The 21,071-nt window shown below is 42.8% G+C and overlaps 1 protein-coding gene across 1 annotated transcript in view; it reads right to left on the reverse strand.

Moving 5' to 3' along the window:
* Positions 1–20,785, reverse strand: part of LOC115202792 (ALK tyrosine kinase receptor-like) — a 217,754-nt gene extending 196,969 nt beyond the window's left edge. Inside the window, exon 1 of the mRNA XM_029766822.1 lies at positions 20,404–20,785. Coding sequence (XP_029622682.1) covers positions 20,404–20,698 — 295 coding nt within the window. The 5' untranslated portion in view covers positions 20,699–20,785. The remainder of the gene's footprint in view (positions 1–20,403) is intronic.
* Positions 20,786–21,071: the final 286 nt, after the last annotated feature.

Consider the following 21,071-nt stretch of genomic DNA (forward strand, 5'->3'; position numbering starts at 1 on the left):
AACGTTTTCAGACAAGATAGAACGACCAAAGGGGGCGGTGTTGCAATCTACTGCAGAGATAGCTTGCAGAGTTCTGTCCTGCTATCCAGGTCTGTACCCAAACAATTTGAACTTCTACTTTTAAAAATCCACCTCTCCAAAAACAAGTCTCTCACCGTTGCCGCCTGCTATAGACCCCCCTCGGCCCCTAGCTGTGCTCTGGACACCATATGTGAACTGATTGCCCCCCATCTATCTTCAGAGCTCGTGCTACTAGGCGACCTAAACTGGGACATGCTTAACACCCCAGCCATTCTACAATCCAAGCTTGATGCCCTCAATCTCACACAAATTATTAATGAACCCACCAGGTACAACCCCAAAGCCGCAAACACTGGCACCCTCATAGATATCATCCTAACCAATGTGCCCTCTAATTACACCTCTGCTGTTTTCAACCAAGATCTCAGCGATCACTGCCTCATTGCCTGCACCCGTAATGGGTCAGCGGTCAAACGACCTCCACTCATCACTGTCAAACGCTCCCTGAAACATTTCAGCGAGCAAGCCTTTCTAATCGACCTGGCCCTGGTATCCTGGAAGGATATTGACCTCATCCCGTCAGTAGAGGATGCCTGGTTATTTTTTTTAAATGCCTTCCTCTCCATCTTAAATAAGCATGCCCCTTTCAAGAAATTTAGAACCAGGAACAGATATAGCCCTTGGTTCTCCCCAGATCTGACTGCCCTTAACCAACACAAAAATATCCTGTGGCGTTCTGCATTAGCATCGAACTGCCCCCGCGATATGCAACTTTTTAGGGAAGTTAGAAACCAATACACACAGGCAGTTAGAAACGCCAAGGCTAGCTTTTTCAAACAGAAATTTGCTTCGTGCAACTCCAACTCTAAAAAGTTCTGGGACATTGTAAAGTCCATGGAGAATAAGAACACCTCCTCCCAACTGCCCACTGCACTGAGGATAGGAAACTCTGTCACCACCGATAAGCCCACTATAATTGAGAATTTCAATAAGCATTTTTCTACGGCTGGCCATGCTTTCCACCTAACTACCCCTACTGCATTCAACAGCACTGCACCCCCCACAGCTACTCGCCCAAGCCTCCCCCATTTCTCCTTCTCCCAAATCCATTCAGCTGATGTTCTGAAAGAGCTGCAAAATCTGGACCCCTACAAATCAGCTGGGCTTGACAATCTGGACCCTTTCTTTCTAAAATTATCTGCCGAAATTATTGCAACCCCTATTACTAGCCTGTTCAACCTCTCTTTCGTGTCGTCTGAGATTCCCATAGATTGGAAAGCAGCTGCTGTCATCCCCCTCTTCAAAGGAGGTGACACTCTTGACCCAAATTGCTACAGACCTATATCCATCCTACCCTGCCTTTCTAAGGTCTTCGAAAGCCAAGTCAACAAACAGATTACCGACTATTTTGAATCCCACCGCACCCTCTCCGCTATGCAATCTGGTTTCAGAGCTGGTCATGGGTGCACCTCAGCCACGCTCAAGGTCCTAAACGACATCGTAACCGCCATCGATAAGAAACATTACTGTGCTGCCGTATTCATTGACCTGGCCAAAGCTTTTGACTCTGTTAATCACCACATCCTCATCGGCAGACTTAGTAGCCTTTGTTTCTCAAACGATTGCGTCGCCTGGTTCACCAACTACTTCTCTGACAGAGTTCAGTGTGTCAAATCGGAGGGCCTACTGTCTGGACCTCTGGCAGTCTCTATGGGGGTACCACAGGGTTCAATTCTTGGGCCAACTCTTTTCTCTGTATACATAAATGATGTCGCTCTTGCTGCTGGTGAATCTCTGATCCACCTCTACGCAGACGACACCATTCTGTATACTTCTGGCCCTTCTTTGGACACTGTGTTAACAACCCTCCAGACGAGCTTCAATGCCATTCAACTCTCCTTCCGTGGTCTCCAACTGCTCCTAAACACAAGTAAAACTAAATGCATGCTCTTCAACCGATCGCTGCCTGCACCTGCCCGCCCATCCAGCATAACTTCTCTGGACGGTTCTAACTTAGAATTTGTGGACAACTACAAATACCTAGGTGTCTGGTTAGACTGTAAACTCTCCTTCCAGACTCACATCAATCATCTCCAATCCAAAGTGAAATCTAGAATTGGCTTCCTATTTCGCAACAAAGCATCCTTCACTCATGCTGCCAAACATAGCCTCGTAAAACTGACCATCCTACCAATCCTCGACTTCGGCGATGTCATTTACAAAATAGCCTCCAATACCCTACTCAACAAGCTGGATGCAGTCTATCACAGTGCCATCCATTTTGTCACCAAAGCCCCATATACAACCCACCACTGCGACCTGTATGCTCTCATTGGCTGGCCTTCACTTCATAATCGTCGCCAAACACATTGGCTCAAGGTCATCTACAAGACCCTGCTAGGTAAAGTCCCCCCTTATCTCCGCTCACTGGTCACCATAGCAGCACCCACCTGTAGCACGCGCTCCAGCAGGTATATCTCTCTGGTCACCCCTAAAGCCAACTCCTCCTTTGGTCGTCTCTCCTTCCAGTTCTCAGCTGCCAATGACTGGAACGAACTACAAAAATCTCTAAAACTGGAAACACTTATCTCCCTCACTAGCTTTAAGCACCAGCTGTCAGAGCAGCTCACAGATCTCTGCACCTGTACACAGCCCATCTTTAATTGAGCCCAAACTACTACCTTTTCCCCTACTGTATTTATTTATTTTATTTATTTTGCTCCTTTGCACCATATTATTTATATTTTAACTTTTAACTTTCTTCAAACTACAAATCTACCATTCCAGTGTTTTTCTTGCCATACTTTATTTACTTTGCCACCATGGCATTTTTTTGCCTTTACCTCCATTATCTCTCATCATTTGCTCACATTGTCTATAGTCTTATTTTTTTTCTACTGCATCATTGATTGTATGTTGTTTTACTCCATGTGTAACTCTGTGTTTTTGTATGTTGTCGAACTGCTTTGCTTTATCTTGGCCAGGTCGCAATTGTAAATGAGAACTTGTTCTCAACTTGCCTACCTGGTTAAATAAAGGTGAAATAAAATAAAAAAATAAAAAAATAACGATGGATTATTTGGGACCAAACCTACATTTGTTATTGAAGTAGAAGTCCTGGCAGTGTATTGTTCGAAGAACAAGCAAGGTAAGAACATTTTTCTTATAGGAAATGTGATTTTGGTGGAGGCTGACCTGGGTGGGTATCTAAATAGCTAGCCCTGTGATGCCGGGCTATGTACTTAGATTATTGCAAAATGTGCTTCATCCGAAAAGCTATTTTAAAATCGGACATATCGAGTGCATAGAGGAGTAATGTATCTATAATTCTTAAAATAATTGTTATGCTTTTTGTGAACGTTTATCGTGAGTAATTTAGCAAACTGTTAGTAAATTCCCCGGAAGTTTGCGGGGGTTATGCTTTTTCTGAACGTCACATGCTAATGTAAAAAGCTGGTTTTTGATATAAATATGAACTTGATTGAACAGACATGCATGTATTGTATAACACAATGTCCTAGGTGTGTCATCTGATGAAGATCATAAAAGGTTAGTGCTGCATTTAGCTGTGGTTTGGGTTTATGTGACATGATATGCTAGCTTGAAAAATGGGTGTCTGATTTTTTCTGGCTGGGCACTCTGCTGACATAATCTAATGTTTTGCTTTCGTTGTAAAGCCTTTTTGAAATCGGACAGTGGGGTTAGATTAACGAGATTCTTGTCTTTAAATAGCTGTAAAATAGTCATATGTTTGAGAAATTGAAGTAATAGTATTTCTAACGATTCAAAAATCGCGCCACTGGATTTCAGTGGCTGTTACGTAGGTGGGACGAGTTCGTCCCACATGCGCCAGAGAGGTTAATGAAATAAGGTCACTAGTTAGTAAAGAACTCCGTTCACCTGGTTGTCTAGGTCTTAATTGAAAGGAAAAATAAATCCCACAGACACTAGGCCCTCCATGGAATGAGTTTGACACCCCTGCTTAAACACAATAAATTCATTTGACTTGGTGAAAATCCATTATTTGGACTTAACCTGCTTACCACTTTTTCTGTGTGGTTTCTTCCTTCACAGACCTCATGAAATGATGACCTCTTCCTAAATATTTGTTCAAATGATTGATTTTGGGTTTCCTAGAAATAAGGATGGCTCAACTTACCCCACTCTCCCCTACCATTTACAACAAAAACGTATACATTGTATACATATACACACACATATACTTTATATACAGTGAGGGAAAAAAGTATTTGATCCCCTGATTTTGTACGTTTTTTCCCTCACTGTACATATGATATGCTACCATGTTGTGAAACTGGGAGGGATCTGAACAAAAATATAAACTCAACATGCAACAATTTCAACGATGTTACTAAGATACAGTTTATATAAGGAAATCACCCAATTGAAATACATACATTTGGCAGTAATTTATGGAATTCACATGACTGGAAATACAGATGCTCACAGCTACCTTAAAAAAAGGTAGATCAGAAAACCAGTCAGTATCTGGTGTGACCACCATTTGCCTCATGCAGCGCCACACATCTCCTTCATATAGAATTGATCAGGATGTTGATTGTGGCCTGTGGAATGTTGTCCCACTCCATCTTGTAGATGGAATTGCAGAGTCTCCACATGAGACCTGGACGGAGTCTTAGGACAAAGTGAGGGAAATGATCTCGGAGAAACTGAAGATGGACCACAGGAAGATTGAGGTGGAGCGTGCCCACAGGACTGGAAAACCTACCACCGGCCCTGGTGATAGGCCCTGGCCGATAGTGGTCAAGTTGCTGAGGTTCAAGGACAAGGTAGCTGTTCTGGAAAGAGCCAAGAACTTAAGAGGAACATACATTATCCTAAACGAGGACTATTCTAAAGCTATGCGCCAAAAGAGGAAATAACTAATCCAAGCTATGAAAGCTACCAGAGCGTTTGGGGACATTGTCCACCTTCCCTCCCAAAAGCCTGGAATGGATGAGAGAGCCAAGCCTATGGGTTCATAGGCTTGGCTCTCTCATACCTTTTCCATATTATGTATATCTCTAATAAACTACATAGGAAAGGGCTGAAAATGCCCGTACTAATATTCACAAGTATGTAGGCATTAATATGGAGTTGGTCCCCCATTTGCTGCTATAACAGCTTCCACTCTTCTGGGAAGGCTTTCCACTAGATGTTAAAACATTGCTGATGGGACTTGCTTCCATTCAGCCACAAGAGCATTAGTGCGGTCAGGCGATTAGGCCTGGCTCGCAGTCAGCGTTCTAAATCATCCCAAATGTGTTCGATAGGGTTGAGGTCAGGGCTCTGTGAAGGCCAGTCAAGCTCTTCCACATCGATCTCGACAAACTATTCCTGTACTGACCTCGCTTTGTGCACGGGGGCATTGTCATGCTGAAAAAGGAAACGGACTTGCCCAAACAATTGCCACAAAGTTGGAAGCACAGAATCACCTAGAATGTCATTGTATGTTGTAGCGTTAAGATTTCCATTCATTGGAACTAAGGGGTCTAGCCCAAACCATGAAAAACTGCCCCAGACTATTATTCCTCCTCCGCCAAACTTTACAGTTGGCACTATGCATTGGGGCAGGTAGCGTTCTCCTGGTATCCACCAAACCAAGATTAGTCCGTCGGACTGTCAGATGGCGAAGCGTGACTCATCACTCCAGAGAACGCGTTTCCACTGCTCTAGAGTCCAATGTCAGCGAGCTTTACACCACTCCAGCCAACACTTGGCATTGCGCATGGTGATTTTAGGCTTCTCAGTCATGGAAACCCATTTCATGAAGCTTCCGATGAACAGTTATTGTGCTGACGTTGCATCCAGAAGCAGTTTGGAACTTGGTAGTGAGTGTTGTAACCGAGGAAAGACAATTTTTATACGCTATGTGCTTCAGCACTCAGCGGGCCTGTTCTGTGAGCTTGTGTGGCCTACCACTTCGCAGCTGAGCCTTTGTTGCTCCTAGACGTTTCCACTTCACATTAACAGTTGATTGGGGCAGATCTGGCAGGGCAGAAATTTGACAAACTGACTTCTTGGAAAGGTGGCATCCTATGTCACTGAGTTCTTCAGTGAGGCCATTCTACTGCCAATGTTTGTTTATGGAGATTGGATGGCAGTGTGCTCAATTTTATATATCTGTCAGCAATGTGTGTGGATGAAATAGCAGAATCCACTAATTTGAAGGGGTGTCCACATACTTTGTATATATAGTGTATCCTGATGTCTAGTCACCTTACCCCTATACATACCATTCTCTCTTTCTCCCCTGACCCATCTGTCTATCTCCTCATTTGAATTCCATGCTGACACAGTTACCAGCCCTTTCAAGCTTAACATCCTTATCATTTATCGCCCTCCAGGTTCCCTTGGAGAGTTCATCAATGAGCTTGACGCCTTGATAAGTTCCTTTCCTGAGGATGGCTCACCTCTCACAGTTCTGGGTGACTTTAACCTCCCCACGTCTACCTTTGACTCATTCCTCTCTGCCTCCTTCTTTCCACTCCTCTCCTCTTTTGACCTCACCCTCTCACCTTCCCCCCCTACTCACAAGGCAGGCAATACGCTTGACCTCATCTTTACTAGATGCTGTTCTTCCACTAATCTCATTGCAACTCCCCTCCAAATCTCCGACCCTACCTTGTATCCTTTTCCCTCTCGCTCTCATCCAACACTTCTCACTCTGCCCCTACTCGGATGGTATTGCGCCGTCCCAACCTTCGCTCTCTCTCTCCCGCTACTCTCTCCTCTTCCATCCTATCATCTCTTCCCTCTGCTCAAACCTTCTCCAACCTATCTCCTGATTCTGCCTCCTCAACCCTCCTCTCCTCCCTTTCTGCATCCTTTGATTTTCTCTGTCCCCTATCCTCCAGGCCGGCTCGGTCCTCCCCTCCTGCTCCGTGGCTTGACGACTCACTGCGAGCTCACAGAACAGGGCTCCGGGCAGCCGAGCGGAAATGGAGGAAAACTCGCCTCCCTGCGGACCTGGCATCCTTTCACTCCCTCCTCTCTACATTCTCCTCTTCTGTCTCTGCTGCTAAAGCCACTTTCTACCACTCTAAATTCCAAGCATCTGCCTCTAACCCTAGGAAGCTCTTTGCTACCTTCTCCTCCCTCCTGAATCCTCCTCCCCCTCCCCCCTCCTCCCTCTCTGCGGATGACTTCGTCAACTATTTTGAAAAGAAGGTTGACGATATCCGATCCTCGTTTGCTAAGTCAAACGACACCGCTGGTCCTGCTCACACTGCCCTACCCTGTGCTTTGACCTCTTTCTCCCCTCTCTCTCCAGATGAAATCTCACGTCTTGTGACGGCCGGCCGCCCAACAACCTGCCCACTTGACCCTATCCCCTCCTCTCTTCTCCAGACCATTTCCGGAGACCTTCTCCCCTACCTTACCTCGCTCATCAACTCATCCTTGACCGCTGGCTACGTCCCTTCCGTCTTCAAGAGAGCGAGAGTTGCACCCCTTCTGAAAAAACCTACACTCGATCCCTCCCATGTCAACAACTACAGACCAGTATCCCTTCTTTCTTTTCTCTCCAAAACTCTTGAACGTGCCGTCCTTGGCCAGCTCTCCTGCTATCTCTCTCAGAATGACCTTCTTGATCCTAATCAGTCAGGTTTCAAGACTGGGCATTCAACTGAGACTGCTCTTCTCTGTGTCACGGAGGCTCTCCGCACTGCTAAAGCTAACTCTCTCTCCTCTGCTCTCATCCTTCTAGACCTATCTGCTGCCTTTGATACTGTGAACCATCAGGTCCTCCTCTCCACCCTCTCCGAGTTGGGCATCTCCGGCCCACGCTTGGATTGCGTCCTACCTGACAGGTCGCTCCTACCAGGTGGCGTGGCAAGAATCTGTCTCCGCACCACGCGCTCTCACCACTGGTGTCCCCCAGGGCTCTGTTCTAGGCCCTCTCCTATTCTCGCTATACACCAAGTCACTTGGCTCTGTCATATCCTCACATGGTCTCTCCTATCATTGCTATGCAGACGACACACAATTAATCTTCTCCTTTCCCCCTTCTGATAACCAGGCGGCGAATCGCATCTCTGCATGTCTGGCAGACATATCAGTGTGGATGACGGATCACCACCTCAAGCTGAACCTCGGCAAGACGGAGCTGCTCTTCCTCCCGGGGAAGGACTGCCCGTTCCATGATCTCGCCATCACAGTTGACAACTCCCTTGTGTCCTCCTCCCAGAGTGCTAAGAACCTTGGCGTGATCCTGGACAACACCCTGTCGTTCTCCACTAACATCAAGGCGGTGACCCGATCCTGTAGGTTCATGCTCTACAACATTCGCAGAGTATGACCCTGCCTCACACAGGAAGCCACTCAGGTCCTAATCCAGGCACTTGTCATCTCCCGTCTGGATTACTGCAACTCGCTGTTGGCTGGGCTCCCTGCCTGTGCCATTAAACCCCTACAACTCATCCAGAACGCCGCAGCCCGTCTGGTGTTCAACCTTCCCAAGTTCTCTCACGTCACCCCGCTCCTCCGCTCTCTCCACTGGCTTCCAGTTGAAGCTCGCATCCGCTACAAGACCATGGTGCTTGCCTACGGAGCTGTGAGGGGAACGGCACCTCCATACCTTCAGGCTCTGATCAGGCCCTACACCCAAACAAGGGCACTGCGTTCATCCACCTCTGGCCTGCTGGCCCCCCTACCTCTGAGGAAGCACGGTTCCCGCTCAGCCCAGTCCAAACTGTTCGCTGCTCTGGCACCCCAATGGTGGAAAAAGCTCCCTCACGACGCCAGGACAGCGGAGTCAATCACCACCTTCCGGAGACACCTGAAACCCCACCTCTTTAAGGAATACCTGGGATAGGATAAAGTAATCCTTCTACCCCCCCCCCCCCCCTTAAAAGATATAGATGCACTATTGTAAAGTGGTTGTTCCACTGGATATCATAAGGTGAATGCACCAATTTGTAAGTCGCTCTGGATAAGAGCGTCTGCTAAATGACTTAAATGTAATGTAAATGTAATATCTACCCCTACCATTTCAGTTCCCTTCACATTGTAAATATGGTAATGGACCTGACCCTGGAACTGACCCTTTATATAACTTACTTACTTTCTCCTGTTCTTGTTTTTGTTTTACTCTACTTTATTTTTATATAACTTACTTACTTTCTCCTGTTCTTGTTGTTTTACTGTACTTTATTTTATAGTATCATATTTTTACTACTGGTATTGCTTACTGCATTGTTGGGAAAGAGCTTGCAAAAAAAAGCATTTCACTGTACTTGTGCACGTGACAATAAAACTTTACTATAAATATTCTAACAATATTAAGGCTGGTTTGCCCCCTAGGTTCACCGTACAATATGAAAACAGGATATGAATCACTCTTTCTCATACCGTCTCAAGGTTTAGACATTTCACAGGTCACAAACAAGTTTCACCTTATAATGACATTTCCCGTATCACCGCCCAGAATCAGGAAGCCACTGTTTTGGTCCTGCCATTTGATTTCTTATTTCTTGCTGGTATATTATACAGAAGCCACAAGGGGAAAATGTATGTGCCGATAAGGAATGGTGATAGCTTGGCTCTGTTATGAAATGCTGATTGTCTGGCTCTGTTAAAGTAATGATGCACTGTGAAAATAAACTGCGAGACAAGGAATGATGGAATACTAGTAGCCTAGAGCTTATTTCTCCCCCTTATGATTTCTGCAGCCATCATCAAGCTGTCAAGAAGAATGATGATAAGAATTTGTCTTTGATAGATTTGATGAAGTTAGTGTCAGTGGGGAGTAGTTTTTGCTCTTTGAAAAGTGCCAAAATAACTAACAGCTAAGTAATGAACAACAATATTAAACTCTATTAATATCATATTGTGTCAAGAATGTTAGTCAGGCATGCCGGCTTGGACCTTACTGGTGTCCTATTAAGAAAAGTGTAATATATTAGTAACATCAAGATCTTTTGAACCCACTCTAAACAACTAGGAATAATACACGGATGATGCCAATATGGATATAAGGTGTCCATATTAGGACAGCCTCTAAGTCTGTATGGATGGACCACCAAAATACAGAACAGCACACCAACCCACATTTGCCAAAAGATTTACATGTGACATGCTCAATATGACAAATTAAAAGAGACAGATTGAGATCAGGCCGGTAAGTACGTCTGGGGGAAATATTTTCATTGCAAGATCACATAAAAACAAGAAGTTCCGAGACCTCATTTGAATTCAAGACCATGGTGCTTGCCTACGGAGCTGTGAGGGGAACGGCACCTCCATACCTTCAGGCTCTGATCAGGCCCTACACCCAAACAAGGGCACTGCGTTCATCCACCTCTGGCCTGCTGGCCCCCCTACCTCTGAGGCAGCACGGTTCCCGCTCAGCCCAGTCCAAACTGTTCGCTGCTCTGGCACCCCAATGGTGGAACAAGCTCCCTCACGACGCCAGGACAGCGGAGTCAATCACCACCTTCCGGAGACACCTGAAACCCCACCTCTTTAAGGAATACCTGGGATAGGATAAAGTAATCCTTCTAACCCCCCCCCTTAAAAGATTTAGATGCACTATTGTAAAGTGGTTGTTCCACTGGATATCATAAGGTGAATGCACCAATTTGTAAGTCGCTCTGGATAAGAGCGTCTGCTAAATGACTTAAATGTAAATGTGAATGTAATTCAACTTTCACTGTGGCTGGGTTAAGAATTTAACAGTGATTTGAATACTAACTGAGTAAGTTTGTCTATTGTAGCATACGTCATAAACTAAGGTACAACAACAAGTCTATGGCAGATGTGAAAGTTAACTTCTGGGGTGATGCATTTCTGTTTTTGTAATTTGGCATGAGAGGGTGAGTCACCTCTAATCACAATTATTGTCTGGCCCGACATCTGGAGAAACTATTGAAAGGTTTTCTGTACACAACTCCATCAAGTCTAGCTTGTACTCTAGGGATGACGTTTGTTCTTTAACAAGCCTCTAATAAGGTACCTTAGTTATCTTCCTTACAAACAACATTACACCAATAATAATGCTTTGGACATCCCTAATTGTGTTTGTCATTATAATGACTTTAAAACATTTGCGTGAGTCAATGAGTAGAAGTACTCCAGAGTTGCATGTATATTATGAACAGAACTGGACAATTTATTTTCTTGTGCGGTTGTAATTCTATATAAATTCCCATATGTAATATATTGCTTGTCTTAATATATCTCTAAACAATTTGAATTATTTTCTTATTCTTTACGATCCCATCCAAGTTATCTATTTCTCTGTTTTAAGCCATTATCCCACAACTCTTATTGCCAATATGGACAATGGTTACGGTTTAATTTACAGTCTCCTATTATCTGGTATTGTACTTAATATTTTCATGGTAACATAGTGTAACGATCGTCGTATGTAGTAGACCAAGGCGCAGCGGGTTGAGTGCTCATTTTAACTTTTATTGAACTCTTAAATAACAAAACAAGATAACGAACAGGCCAAACACAGCAGTGCAAAAACAACTTCCAACAAAACCCATTACAAAAACACCCCTCTATATAGGACCTTCAATCAGAGGCAACGAGGTACAGCTGCCTCCAATTGAAGGTCCATCCAATAACCCTAAACATAGAACTAAAAAGACTAGACCAGAACATAGAAATATACTAACATAGAACATAACCATAAACCCCGGAAGACTCTAAACAAACACCCCTCTACCTAAACACATAGCCCAACAAACCCCGAAACACTCTAAACAAATACCCCCTGCCACGTCCTGACCAAACTATTATAACAAATAACCCCTTTACTGGTCAGGACGTGACACATAGTAATAATCCAATAATTATTTAATAGTAGGTTTTCTTTGGGATTTATGGAAACAAGCACTTTGTACTATGTAGTGACCAATTCTGTTGAAAGATGAAAGAACGACCAGAAAGTACCAATTCGTACCACAACACCTGCTGAAACAGGACAGTAAAACTGAGAACTACAACCAGAGCCACATATACTGTAGTCTATATTATGGCTCTGATTACCAACACACCACTGCCTTGTTTCAATAGTGGACTCTCCATTTGATACATGGTAGTTACCAATTGTGTTGAATGTATCAGAAAGTACACATTTGTACCACAATGTTTCCCTATAAAGACTAGCAAATACCTACTAAATCAGGACAGTTAAATTAAGCACTACCACTACACGACTGCTTTGTTTTCATACTGGGCTGTCCACTCTCACCCAGGAGACTCTGGGGGCTTCTCAGGGGTCACACAAGGGTGAGCACTTCAATCACACAAATCTCTGGTGGCAGAATGGGGAGATATTCATGGAGATTTACAGTCGGCGGAATCCTAAGATGGATGCCCCTGACGCTCCCTCTGGACAGTGGACAGGACAGGATGCATTCGCTCAAGAATTCAATTAACTGCCCAGAGCCACGCTCTATTGGTCAGACTACAGCCCAATCATGATCCATCTCTGTCAGAGGAAGCCACTCAGTAGGAGAAGAAGGGGATCTATTCCGGGTGCATTGCGAGTGTGGAGACCAATGTGACAAAATGGAAAATAAATGGAAAGAAGCATCTTCGTTTCATTTTGACATACTTTTGTGTACAGTGTGTCTCAGAAATGATGTTCATGGATTGAAATGATGACTGTTTACTTAGTTCTATGGCAATGTAAAATAAGCAAGATTACAATGGAATTAATTAGTACAACAATGAACTGCTAGCAATGTCAAGTATATGAAGAACTTTGCCCACTAAAACACTTCATTCAAGTAAGGGAAAATAACAGTAATAATTATGTAATATGCAATGGTGCATTTTCAATCAACTGAATAAAATATTTATCTTTAAATTGACATGTCCCTGCACATTTTGATTGTACCCATTTTTTGGTTTACCTTGTTGACTTTGTCCTCCATCTATCCTATTCATTACATACGTCACATGTCAGATGCATGCCTTGGCCAGAAATACATTTGAAAGAGACATACTCAGTGTCTTGCAGATACAGTGCAAAGAGACATCTTTACTGTCTTATTCTGTCTTTTCTCACCTTCTTTGAAGCCTTCGAGGTGAGACTCACTGTTAACGTGGACACACCTAGCCCTCTGTGAGAGTGAGGGTATAGCAAAAAACAATGAAGTTACCAAAGTGTATAGAGTGGCAAGGTACATCAAAGCACCATAGAGTGGTGGGAGTGTGACGGGGTGGGCTCTCTGTCTTTTTGTAAAGCCATGTGCTACACTGAGTCAGCTTTGATACATTGGTGGTCCCCTGTCCTTGATGTACAGTTTTTTTCTCTGTTGGGTCACAGAGGAGCTAGCGATGCTCCTCGCTCCCTTTCAAATGAAAATCATCACACATGTGGAGTGATTTTAAAGTATGGGGGCATTTGGGGGTGGATCCACTATCTAGTCTACTGATTTTCACGGTTTATAGTCAATCACCAAAGCAACGTTATCAAATTAACACTGCACTTGAATTCTGTATTATGATGAAATACTATTATGATGAAATACTATTATGAACAAGCATGACCTCTTTGTGTATATTTTGAGTGCATGTGACATGTAATTGTTAGTTGTTTTCTGTTGCAAAGGTCATGTCAAGCCAGAAGACATACAGGAATGGAGTTTTTTTTTTTATCTATGTAACAATATGTACCGACACTGTAATCACACTACTTAACATCATGTATGTTATCACCATGTTATTATATAGGTTTGAACGACACTTAATGTCAAGTGGGACCATTGATGACCATGAAAATATGAAAGGTTATTTTTCATTTTCATTTTAGATTTATTAAGGCATTCTAGCACCATGCATAATGTGTGGTTGTCAGTAACTGAATCATGCAGGAAGGAAGTAAGCCACCTTCACCACCTTACAATCAAGCAGAGTCAATGGAAGACAGAATATTTACCCAAAAACACCTCAGAAGTTCAGATCATTTAAGTGTAGGCCTAGTTCTACCACCTAATAAAGACAGCAAAACAAAACATTGAGGTCGTTAAATAAACATCAATGATTTCAGTCTCCATTATTTGGATCCGTCTTTGTATTAACATTTCACCCAACTAGCCCAGGGCAATTGAAGACTTCCTCAATATTATCAAATAAGACCCGCAGCTATGATTACATCTGAGAGGGTGGGTTTGTAATACGGATATGGTTTGTATTGGTAAAGAGAGGGACATTTCTCACAAGTTGTTTGTGGAAGGGCCTAAGGCTGGAGATCAGAGGGATAGAAGAGGAGATGAGGCTGAGAGCCGCAAGATATAGACAGAGGGTGGATATTTTAGCAAGTTGAGGATAAGTGAGATTAAAAGCAAAACATCACTAATTCATGCTATTAAAGTGTTTTGTAAGTTAAAAAAATACAATTTTCAGTGGGGTAAGATATATCTTAATCCTAAAAAAGCACAAAACGCTTTAACATACATAAATGTATGTATGTTACAATTGCAGGAGTACACACACACACACACACACACACTGGAATAGTTTCTGTGTGCTACATTGTGTTTCCCTCTTACTATTTCCATTCAGCAATACCCATGTCATGTATTGTGATTTTTTTCAGGTCCCTTGATCACTATATTCTTTCCACTTGGCTAAGGCTATATCTACAAACCCAATGCATGTATTTATTCATGAGTGTTTCACTAGCTAGCTATTGGGCCTAACATTTACTAGGCTGATTGACATGAGAGACAATAAAATCTCAATTACGCCAACAATTGTCAATCAATCCTTATTGGATTACAATTGGGTCTCTAAATTCCGTCCCTACCACTCATTTATTTTATCTCATTCTCATCTATGCTTGTTTCCCAAATGGCACCCTATTCCCTATTTAGTGCACTACATTTGACCAGAGCATTATGTAGGGAATAATGTACCATTTGGGACACTACCTATGTCTGTACTCGATCTCAGCAAGAGGATAAATACCTATTCTGTGTCCATCATTCTTAGGTGATTCATTTGTTTACAATAGACCGGTAGCTTTGATTCCAGAGCAATTCAACAAGATGCTAGTATTGTGAAAAAAACTGATAATTGATAGAGGGTGCTTAACACTAGAATCGCCAATGTCATCTTTTTGGTGTCATGTGAATATTTTTTTTTATTACAGTATCTCTAAAAAATATATAGATTTAAAATAATATACAGTACCAATCGAAAGTTTGGACACACATACTAATTTAAGGGTTTTTATTTATGTTTACTATTTTCTACATTTAAATGAAGAAAAACCCTGGAATGAGTAGGTGTGTCCAAACCTCTGACTGGTACTGTATATATTTACAGTATATGGGGGATGCAGAACATTTTACTGATAGAACCCACAATTTATCTGCAATGTTAAAGTTGATCTACCCCCTTATTAATATATGTAACGCCCTGGCCATAGAGAGGGGTTTTTTGTTCTTTATTTTGGTTAGGCCAGGGTGTTACGTTGGGTGGGCGTTCTATGTTCTGTTTCTATGTGTTTGTATTTCTTTGTTTTGGGTCGTGTGTGTGGCTCCCAAATCAGGCACAGCTGAAGTTCGTTGCTGTTGATTGGGAGTCACACATAAGTGCATGTTTTTCCGTTGGGGTTTTGTGGGTAATTGTTTCTGTTTAGTGTGTTTCACCTGACAGGACTGTGTTGGCTGTCAGTTCCTTGTTTTGTTTGAATAGTGTTACGGCAATAATTAAATATGTTGAACACTAACTCCGCTGCATTTTGGTCTTCTTCCGACGACAGCCCTTACAATATATAAAACAAATAATAATAATAATACTGTATCTCTGGCATTTTTCAAATGTAATTATATACTAATAGATGTAAAGACAAGATTAAATCGAGAATAGTCTGATGTGTGAAAATATGTGGTATGTGCAGTAACAGTCTATTGGAGCTCATTGTTGTTATCCAATGTAGAACAATTCCACATAACAGTACAAGAGTACATATCATGGTGCACATACCTTATGTGAGAAATATTTTTGTTACTACACTATGCTTCAATGGATATGAGTCTACAGTTCTCCAACAATGTGTCCAGCCTTTTACCCTTCTACCACAACCTGCCCTTTCATCAATTCATCCCTATATCCGACACTCTATCCACTCCACCACCCGTCTCCTAACTAATTTCACTCCCCCGGCTCCCCAGAATAGAAGTGATTGATGGGTAAGGTGAAACCCTCCCGCCACTGTGTAGCAAATCACTGAGTATATACTTGCAGTAACGCCCCGTTAGAGGCCTGCAGCAGCATGTTGTAATGGTTAGGGAAATGGGCCAGGGTAGAGGAGGTTAGAGTTTCAAGTCCCCCGAAGGGACTTGCTGTTGCCTTATCTGGTGTACTTATCCATCTGTGAAAATGACTGGTGACAATGTGTAAGTAATAGAAATATCTGCAAAGCGAAAAAACTAGAAGTGTAAAAACAGGAGTGTAAACAGGACTTAACATATGGTATGACAAGTGATGATCCAGTGTTCATAAGCAACCAGGGTCATTGTCATATGCCCCTGTGCTTTACTATGGCACAGACAGACACAAACTTAAACACATTTATTATTGACACAATCTGTTAATGAACTTATCTGCCAGTCCTTTCTTTCGCTAACACTCCTGTTTGCTTTGTGAGAGACAAACTGGGAGGCTGCGATTCTCCTGAATAACAAGCTCATCTGTATGCCAATACAACAGCCGGTGAGAAATGCAGACGTGTCACCGGAGACATTTTGACTTGTCAAAGGGAACAATGAGCCTAAGCGATAGATGCGCCAGCACTCAAGTTGCTTTTTGGGTAATGCATGGGAATCACTTTTTGGCCCCTTGGCAGATGAGTTAATTAGCGTTGCAGGATGAAAAAAAGCTTAAGGACACATTGCTTGATTAATTTGGCCTGTGTGGCTGTTAGCTGACGAATATCTCACCAAGCCACGGCTTCAGTAATCGCTATGCAGGGAAAACGCCACAAAAGGAAGGAGCGTGTCAGATTTAAGAACTATCTGTAGATCTTAGCATTTGCGGGTTCTCTCAAATTGTAACGTATTTGATCTGAGGCACGGTCACAAATTCAAAAGACTGCTGTAAACTACATGTTCAATTTACATAAATTCTTTAGATCAAATATTGTATTTATCGTGGCCTACACACCGAGAATGAGGCACAAATACAAGTTTTGTTGTGCAACTCTTAACCCCAACGTACTACAAACATGTACGCTGGGATTTGGGAAGCAAGTACAGGGCGTGAATAATTTGGTAAATAAACTAACATGGACAAAACAAGAAACACGAGTAGTGTACAGACATGAAACACAAACAGAGTCAATAACGCCTTGGGAAAGAACCAAAGGGAGTGACATATATAGGGAAGGTAATCAGGCAGGGGATTGAGTCCAGGTGAGTCTGATGAGGCATTGATGCGTGTAACGATGGTGACAGGTATGCATAATAATGAGCAGCCTGACAACCTCATGCGCCGGAGAGGGAGTATACGTGACAAAACCACAGGGACAGAATTAAAACAATGACAAAAACCACAAGCTCCTATCAGCCTTAGCCCCCCCGAAGCTTCACAATAGTGATCACTAATTGTCCCAATTAACTCGTTACGGAAGCAGAGACTGGAACAAATAAGGCAAACAAGCAAACCCCCACAAGGGATTTGAGTTTGAGAGTGGGCCTTATCAAACACAAAGCAAAGGCAGGTAATTCGAGCCAGGGCTACCGGCAGGTGCTCGAGGGACGAGCAGTACACTGCACACCGTTCGCCTCCATTGTTGATCAGCTGATAGCTGTTGTGGAGAGCTAGTGCGATGGATTAAGGTTTAGCTTGGAGAGACATGCGGAGGTGGGTTGGTGTACTGTTGAAATGTACCCAGGTGCTGATTTAGGAAAGAACATAGTGTGTGTGTGTTGTTGGCCCCAGAATGGGGACGTTGTGAGCTACCCAACAGGAGAACAATTAGAGTCTTGTCTAATTCTTGGATTTGCATGAGCAACAGCAATCTTTTCTTTTCTGTTGTTGGTCTGAGAGGCACTGTTACGCAAATAGTAGGGATGAGTTTTATGTGTGGAGCGGGTGGCTGCTTTTGTGTGTGTGTGTGTATGTGTGTGTGTGTGGTGGGATCATCAAATAGATTTTTGCATTGAATGTAAAGTGCTGCATGTGGAAAAATGAGGAAGTAATACAGACAACAATACATTTGCTTGCATTGATGTGTGTGAGCATTCAATATGTTTGCATCTCTGATAACTCAATGGATCAGTCAGGTGCATTTCATTTGATAACATCTGTGAGTTTCGGGATTAATTAGACAGCTGCCAGAAATAATATCACTTCAAACATTATAAATCAGTAGATTTTCTGACAGAAATATTGAACTGCTCTGATTTTAACAAAAAATATATAAAAGCACCTCTGAAATTGAATCAGAAAATTGGAGCCTTAAGACTTCAGAGTCAAAGAAATATATTTATTTTCTGGACTAAAAACACTGAAACATTCTGCTTGAACAATCAGTCTCAGCCTGTCCATAGAGTGATATGGTTCCCTTTCAATAAAGGCTGGTAGATTTAAATGTACCTTCCTTTCGCTTCAAACAGAAGACATGGAGGACAATAATGGCCTTTATAGGGAGACATTCATCTTTTTCCAAAAAGATGATACAAAGTACAGTTCGATAAAATGTCTGTGGTGTTCGAGCATTTGTAAAAACCTAGAGTTGAAAGGGGTTTGGATTTACACGTTTCTAGGACCATTGTTTCTTGGATAGATATAGTTCTCCACAGTAAACTTGTATCTCTTCTTGTCGGTGTTAAGACTCAGAGCGATGCAGTAGAACTATTTAAAGGGGAAACTGTGTATCAAACTGAAGGTTGCGACTTCCTCCTAAACTTTTCTGTCACTGCTTGTTAGAAGATAAGTTGTCTGCACTTTGTAGTGCAATGGTTCTTAAAGTTTAGTACTTGCAGACTACTCTGTTTGCAGCTTCTATCTAGTAACTCAGTAAACAGATTTCTGAAAAACATAGTTAACTTAAGAGTTTGGGACATTCTCTCAATTGACTTTTGTCTAAAGTCTGTGCCTAAACAGTCGAGCTCCATGGTGACGCTTGGTCACTTGAGCATATCAATTTAGTGCGGACATCCCATCAAGTACCTGTCCACATTCTGTTTCTCTGCTTTTACTGACATACAATAGCTGCTGTAACAGTGATTTGCCTGTTCTAATAACCCAAAGTGGAAAACCATAACTCAACTTGTTACAATTTTGAAATACACATCTTAGACGACATTTCTTTAATAATGTACACTTCCTCGAAACCTCAAAGCAAGGGTCCCTACTTTTCTGCATTCAGTTTTGAGGAAATTGAATCAGCAGGATTAACCTAATTTAAGGACCTCCCAAGGTTCAAATAGAGCGATACTCTCCCCTGTAGCACGCCATCCGTGCATGTAATTCCGCAACATACAGTAATTGGGTTAGCATCCAGAACGGCGTCCGTTAAAATCTTCAGTTTAAAACATTTGCAAGGCATTTCAAACACCCATAGCTGTGTCATCAAAACTTTAGCTATGAAAGCAACAACTGTTTCCAAAGTTCACTGTATTCCCCAGAATCAAATACAGTAGTAGCTAATTGAACTAAGTGTTTCATTCCAAAGACAAATAACATGAAATAATGATAATAAGATGAAATAATAACATATAACATTCATATTACGTAAATATTACATTTAAGCTATTTATTCAGTTATTTTATTTAGTAATGTTCAACACATCACTGAGAGCATTGTGCTTGGAACACAAAAGTAAATTGAACAAAAAGGAAGTGTAAAGATGTGAGCAAGGAACCTTTGACACTCGATTCAAGGCTACAGAATAATTAAATGTATACTTCACATGCCTTCAAAGACAGGCATTTTGGTTTTAATTAACATGTATTTATTGTTTTGATTGTGCTATTGTTTCATTTTTTTCTTTAAAAATATGTGTCTAACTTTTTAAATCTGCACTGTTGGGAATGGGCTCATAAGTAACATTTCACTGTAGAGTCTACACCTGTCGTATTCGGCACATAACATTTTGTTTGATTTAAATAAAGTAGGGGAAACAGCAGATGAGCACTTTTACAGAGAATCAGCTATGTTATCTACATAGATGTGGATGTAGAGCACCCATTTGAGGTAGACACTGCCCATATAACCACATATCCAGGACCAGATTAGACAACTCCAAATCCTAACCTTCTCTATAAGGATCTATTAGTAGAACCCAAATATTTGATCTTGGATCAGTCTTCAGCCTCAACTTCTACCCACTCCACAGCACAGCGTGCAGACACACAACACAGCAATTGCTAGCTTAGACGTTCACTTACCCACTGTGCAGTTGGTGGTGAAGCCCGGTCCGATGGTAGTGGTGAAGCCCGGTTCGATGGTGGCGGTGGCGTCCTGCTCGATCGGCTGGTCGTAACTGGCCTGGATCCGGAAGGGCGTTGTTCCGCGAGATCCTAGGGTGAGGTGGACCACCGCCCAGCTGCCGAGGAGAGAGATGAGCATCAAGATCAGGGCCACTAGTAGACACCCTGGGCGACAGGATCCCCCGTGCCTACTGTTGGGGTAGGGGGTCAGAGCAGGGGTCCCCTCTTCCTCCAGCTGAGTTTCCCCCTCCATAGTGGTCTCAGGAGAGGGGGGAGAGGGGGTAGACTGGGTTCCTGAAGAGCCTGTGGGGTTCGAGTTCCCCTCCTCCTCCCCTTGCAATTTTGGAGGGTCCCCCTCTTCCTTAGCCTGGTGGTGCATGCCCCTTTTCAGTTCCCACCCCTGGGTATTTTCCGCCGGGTTATGGGTGGACAAGCTTTTGGTGGAGACTCTTTCTAAAGCTGACAGGTGGCGTGCGTAGATGACACCCTGCACCTCAATGCGAGAGGTGGCTGAAATGGAGTGTGCAGGTGTGTGTGTGTGTGTCAGAGTCAGAATGGATGTGTGCACACTTCACACACCAATGCTAGCTCCTGTGTGCAAGTTAGGGGCAGAGGAGATCCTGAAG

This window comes from Salmo trutta, chromosome 12 (genome assembly GCF_901001165.1).
Source record: "Salmo trutta chromosome 12, fSalTru1.1, whole genome shotgun sequence".
NCBI lineage: Eukaryota > Metazoa > Chordata > Actinopteri > Salmoniformes > Salmonidae > Salmo > Salmo trutta.